Raw genomic sequence first — 5,660 nt, forward strand, 5'->3', positions numbered from 1 at the left:
TTAACAACAGGAAACGAGTGAATAGTTTCCATTTGTAAGCTAGTACGTGTGTGAAGCTTGGAGACAAAATGTGCTCTTTAGAGACACTTCCCAGAAGCATTGCATGGAGCAGTGGGAGTTCTGGACTGCCAGGAATCTGCTGGTTGTGGAAGGAGGGGAGCCGAGGGGCAGGGAGGGAATTACCCCAGATGTTCCAGTACCACATCTGTGTGCTCGTGTTTGGTGCTTCCAGCACCCGAGAACTGCTGGGTATCCAGTATAACTGCATTTTGAAATGTGCGTTTTTACAACATTCCCTTTTTCTTAATTACTGTGACAAGGATTCATTTCCTCCTGTGTCTGACTGAGCCCACAGGGAAGATGTGCAGGGGCCAGGCTTGGAGGCTGGCGTGGTTCTCAATTTGGCAAATGAGGGAAAAAAGCTTTGTAGCTTCCAGATGTTCAGAGTCACCCTTTTATCACTCCTTTGGCCAAAAGCTTTGTGCTCTGTAGTGGGACGAGAGCAGCAGCTTTAGAAGCTCCTTTCTCCCAGAGCGATGAGCTGATGGTCAGTGTTGCTTTTTTGGGGCAGCAGTTGCTGTTTGTGTGAACAAGAATTGAGGGCAGGTGGGAGTTGGAAACTCGTGGAATTCCAATTCCTCCTCTCCGTCCTTGGAAACGTTGCCTGGCCTGTGGTCTCTGCTTTGGATATCTCGGGGGTCAGTGAATCCTTGTATACTGGGTACCCACGTGGTTAATTATTACTTTAAAGTATTATTTTAAGGACTTCTATTATGTCTGGTTTTAGTTTTTCTCCATCTGATATTTTATTGACGTATGTGCTCCCAAGTCTAGATCTTCTAAAGCTGACATCAGCTGACAGATTCACAGGAATTTACTTTGTGTATTTAAGATTTAACAACCTAATGCTTAAGTGTACTGACTGGAATATGTGCAATATTTTACAGTTTTCTCATTCTGTGAATATTCATTTTAAGCAACCTTACTGAAATGGGACAATTTGGAAACGTTATTTCATGTGCCAAAGAGGAGATCTGCCTGAATACTGACTGTTCTCCGGAACTGATGTTCCCAAACATCCTGATTTCTCCAATGGCTGACTTTTTGCATCAGAAAGAATTCTGTTCTGGATGGAAATGGACCCTTAAACCCTGCTGGAAGCTGACCCATGCTGAAGAGGAGCCGCATTTCGTGGGAGAACTGCTCCAGGAGCTGCAGCTTTTACCAGACACCTGGTTCTGCCCTGTTGCAGGGGAACGTGTGAACCTAAAATTCTATAACTGAGTAGTTTCTGAGCACACTGTATGTTGTCTTGATGAAAATAACATGTTTATTGCATGAGAGCAGGCCAGTAGAGATCCAGCAGCAAAAGTGAAGTTAAAATTGGTTCTCTTCTCACCACTGAATTTTCAGCAGTCAGACTTTGTTTCTGTCACACTCCCTCCCCTCGAGGGTTTATTTTAGTTACTTCTTTTGTTTTAGTAAAATCACTCAGCTTCTCTTTAGATTTACAGGAATATAATGTTGAAGTCTAGTAACTGAAAGCAGAAAGGAAATAGCCCTTGTAGAAGTAAAACCAAGTCAAAAAGCCAAGAGAAGAAGCCCAGAGCGCTTTGCAGGGCCTTGCAGCCTCCCGCTCTCCTGTTTTTCAGGAACTACATGAACGACAGCCTGAGAACAGATGTCTTTGTGAGGTTCCAGCCAGAAAGCATTGCCTGTGCCTGCATTTACCTGGCAGCCAGGACACTGGAGGTGAGCCACACTTGCGTGGATATGGGTTTGCTCTTTTTTTTCAAGCCTTGTAACAGGAGGAGAAATCTGAGCTTTGTCTCTCTGTCTCCCGTTCAGATCCCGCTTCCAAATCGCCCGCATTGGTTTTTACTGTTTGGAGCAACGGAGGAAGAAATTCAAGAAATCTGCTTAAAAATCTTGCAGCTCTACACGAGGAAAAAGGTTTGGTTCTTTTTTTGTTGTTGTTTGTTTGTGTTGGGAGCCCTCAGCAAAGGCTGCAGCTCAGAGCAGGAGTTGGAAAATCTGACCCTGCTTGAAACCACAGCTGCAAGCCTGGAAGTGAACAAAGAGCAGTCGCTGTCTGGGACTCCTTGGATTTTCATTCCCCTCCCTGGGAGTGAGGAACCAGGAAATTCAGTTCTCACAAGCAGTGCTCCTGTGTGTTCACAGGTGGATTTATCTGATCTGGAAAGTAAAATAGAAAAGAAGAAATTGGCTATTGAAGAGGCAAAAGCACAAGCTAAAGGTCTGGTACCTGAGGGAGTTCCGAGCTTGGATAACACATCGGGATTTTCCCCTATCCCAAAAAATGGTAAATAGTGGATAACTCATTTTTAATAACGCTTTCACATCTTTCATGTGTATTTACCCATTTGGGAAGCATTTACAAGTGTGATCTGAGGTTTGTTGGGGATTTTTTAAAGATGGCTTCTAGCACTACTCAACTGGCAGGGTTTGAATAGCATTGTAACTTTGTGATTTCTTGAATCAGATAAAAGCTAAAATCAAATTAGTCTGAAATTAAGACTAGTTTAAACCCATATAGGCCAGGGAGTCGCTTTTATTTGGATTTGGCAATAAACTCAAATCCTTGCCACTGGCACGTTGTGCTAAAGCAGTATTGAAGCAGAGGTGCTCTGGCAGGGATTTTGGGACGTTGGGTGGGGAATTTTTTGGTTAAAAGTTTCCAGTCTGGTGCAGGTCTCACCTAGAAGACAACATTCACCCTCTTCTGCCCCGGTTTGCCTTTCCAACAATGCTGAATAATTGGCAAGGAAAGGAGGGTGGTTTTCTGCCTTCCCTTGCAGTTACTTCAGTGCTTTGGCAGAAACGTTTCAGATGAATTTCTGCCTCCTGTGAACTTGTTCAGATCTGCTTGTGGGTGTGCAAAGCACAGCTGTGCAGCTCTGCTTGGTGCAGACCTGGGGTGAGGGGAGCCTCGAGTCCTTGCAGGTACTTTCCAAAGAGGTAACAAAGGCTTCTTCTTGCAGAGTCTCCAAAAGAGGTTAAAGGGAATAAACCTTCACCGCTACCTGTGCAGGCCATGAAGAACGCTAAAAGGAAAACAGAGGGAGCCAAGAGAGCCGGCTCCAACAGCCCAGTGAATGGGTAAGGTTTTATAAGGAAGCAGCTGATTTTCTCCCCGGAGTGCTTGAAACAAAATTCCTGAGTGTTCGTTGTCTCCGGCAGTGTCCAGAAAGGGAGAGAGAGCAGAAGTCGAAGTGGAAGCAGAGATCAGAGTTACTCCAGGTCGCCGTCGAGGTCTGCATCCCCTAAGCACAGGTAGGGCGTGCTCCCAGTCCCTCCCAGTTCTCCCAGTGCCAGCTTTGATGGGTCATCACCAGGAGGCCGCGCTGGCCCAGCAGCGTGTGCCGCTCCTTGAACTCCTGAGTCACTCCAAGTGTGGGTGGAGAATGGGATGAGAGTTCCTAAAAATCACTATTTTTACAGTAGCCAGATGGATGTTTAGGACACAAGACGAGTTCTCGCGGGCTACTGAACAACAAAATACAGCATGAAATTCTCTTAAAATGCACGAAACCCACGTCTGCTCTCCTTTCCTTTTTGCAGGAAAAGCGAGAGTTACTCCACGTCCAGCGGCTCCAAATCCCACAGCCGCTCGCGGAGCCGCAGCGATTCCCCGCCGAGGCAGTTCAACCACGGCTCGGGCTACAAGGGCTCCAAGGTGAGGAGCTACAAGAAATCCAAGGACTACAAATACTCGGGGCACAAAGGGCGCAAATCGCGCAGCCGGAGCTCGTCGCGCTCCCGCAGCCGCTCCCGCGAGCGCTCCGACCACTCGGGCAAGTACAAGAAGAAGAGCCACTACTACCGGAACCACCGGCACGAGCGCTCCCGCTCCTACGAGCGCGCCGGGCACCGCTACGAGCGCGAGCACCCCGGGCACAGCCGGCACCGCCGGTGAGCCGGGGCGGCTTCCGGGGGAATTCCCACCGGAGAGCCTGGGGCTGCTTCCGGGGGAGATCCTGCTGGTGAGCACCAGGCTGATTCCTGGGAATTCTCACCGGTGAGCCCTGGGGCTGTTTTCTAGGGCAGTTCTCGGTGAGCCTGGGCTGCTTCTGGGGGAGTTTCTGCTGGTGAGCCCTGGGGCTGCTTCCCAAGGGAATGGTCACCGGTGAGCCCTGGGGCTGCTTCCCAAGGGAATGGTCACCGGTGAGCCCTGGGGCTGCTTCCCAAGGGAATGGTCACCGGTGAGCCCTGGGGCTGCTTCCCAAGGGAATGGTCACCGGTGAGCCCTGGGGCTGCTTCCCAAGGGAATGGTCACCGGTGAGCCCTGGGGCTGCTTCCCAAGGGAATTCTCAGCAGTGAGCCCTGGGGCTGCTTCCCAAGGGAATGGTCACCGGTGAGCCCTGGGGCTGCTTCCTAAGGGAATGCCCATCCCAGGGCTGCTTTCTGAGGGCTTTCCCTCCAGCACCTGGGCACAGTTGGTGAGATGGGGTTGCTTCCCTCAGCAATTCCCTCTGGCCCCACTGGTGAACCAGGGCTGCTTCCCTTGGGAGTTCCCTCTGCCAGCAGAGCTCTTTCCCGTGGTTTGTGCAGTACCAGGGTCAATGTGGCTCGTGAACCACCGCTGGCTTGAGCCGCGTTGTGCCAGCAGTTTGTGCCCATCCGCAAATCCAAAGGAAGGACTGGCAGGGTGGGGAGCGATGCCAGGAGTGCCCCTGTCACCCTCCCCTCCTGCTCTTCAGTGACTCCCCCAGCTCCCTGCAGTGTTTGGGATTTGCAGTCCTGCAGCCGCAGCTCCGTGGCCCATCCTTGGAATGCTGTGCCCGGCAGTTCCTCCCTGTGGAACTGCATTGCTCCTCAGCCCCCGGGAGTGGTTTGGTGCTAACAAAGCCCTCTTTTCACACAGGCTCCACGACGCTGCACAGGTGGGAGGTGACCTTTTTTTTTTAAGACCTGTTGCCTATATTAGGTTCTCTGTGTATATATTATATTTTGCAGTGTTACAGTACAGTATGGGAAAATGGCCTTCCTTAGCCTTTACACTTTACCCACAGTGTAAATAAGCATTTGTTTAATACAGGTGAAGATATATACAGAAAATTCAAAACTTGAATTCTATCAAAAAAAAAAAAAAGACTTGTGTAGAAAATTCTGATAAATGTGAAAGTATTTAGCTCTGTGCATTGAGAGTAGTATATTTTTATCTGTGCAATGCTGTGTGCGGGCCACCAGCTCAGAAGACATTTCCTATATATCCAGTTGAAGTGGTTGAAAATTCTTTACTCAGGATCTTTGACACTCTGAAGGATTCATGGTTTGTCAGTCTGCATGCTTGATGAACAGAGCAGTTGAAAACCAATTAGCAGAGCCCCACAGCCCAGTAGTATCAGTTCTAGTGGTATATCTGAGCTGTTACTCTCATGCTCCCTAATTTCATTAAAGTATTTGATTTTCTATTACATTCACTTGAGAGTAGTTTCTTATGAGCTACACCACTTGTGCCTACTCATAAGGAAGGAAATCGGTGCAAAATGAAGAGATTTTCAAACTCTTAATAGATTCAAGACTTGGAATTCAATCCCCGTTCCCTTCAAGGTGGGAATTTTGGGCACCAAACATAAAATCCCCCCAATCCACAAAGATTTGGGGTGGGAAGTGCATTTCTCTGACTTCAGGAGTGG

General features: G+C 48.7%; 2 protein-coding genes across 2 annotated transcripts in view; one reads left to right on the plus strand and one right to left on the minus strand.

Moving 5' to 3' along the window:
• VWA1 (von Willebrand factor A domain containing 1) overlaps positions 1-1,188 on the minus strand; it is a 15,087-nt gene extending 13,899 nt beyond the window's left edge. Inside the window, exon 1 of the mRNA XM_040084876.1 lies at positions 1,167-1,188. Within this exon, the coding sequence (XP_039940810.1) occupies positions 1,167-1,188 (22 nt within the window). The remainder of the gene's footprint in view (positions 1-1,166) is intronic.
• CCNL2 (cyclin L2) lies at positions 7-5,434 on the plus strand. Its single transcript, XM_040084787.2, has 6 exons — positions 7-1,752; positions 1,849-1,953; positions 2,182-2,323; positions 3,003-3,120; positions 3,202-3,294; positions 3,583-5,434. The coding sequence occupies exons 1-6, from the start codon at positions 1,660-1,662 to the stop codon at positions 3,935-3,937; spliced, it is 906 nt and encodes a 301-aa protein (XP_039940721.1). The 5' UTR covers positions 7-1,659; the 3' UTR covers positions 3,938-5,434.
• The last annotated feature ends 226 nt before the right edge of the window (positions 5,435-5,660 follow it).

The sequence above is a fragment of the Hirundo rustica genome, chromosome 22 (genome assembly GCF_015227805.2).
Source record: "Hirundo rustica isolate bHirRus1 chromosome 22, bHirRus1.pri.v3, whole genome shotgun sequence".
Taxonomy (NCBI): domain Eukaryota; kingdom Metazoa; phylum Chordata; class Aves; order Passeriformes; family Hirundinidae; genus Hirundo; species Hirundo rustica.

Coding starts and splice junctions, on each gene's coding strand:
- CCNL2 (XM_040084787.2), top strand. CDS start 1,660: ATGAACGACAGCCTGAGAACAGATGTCTTTGTGAGGTTCCAGCCAGAA. Junction 1,753..1,848: donor TGGCAGCCAGGACACTGGAG/GTGAGCCACACT, acceptor TCTCCCGTTCAG/ATCCCGCTTCCAAATCGCCC. Junction 2,324..3,002: donor TTCCCCTATCCCAAAAAATG/GTAAATAGTGGA, acceptor TTCTTCTTGCAG/AGTCTCCAAAAGAGGTTAAA.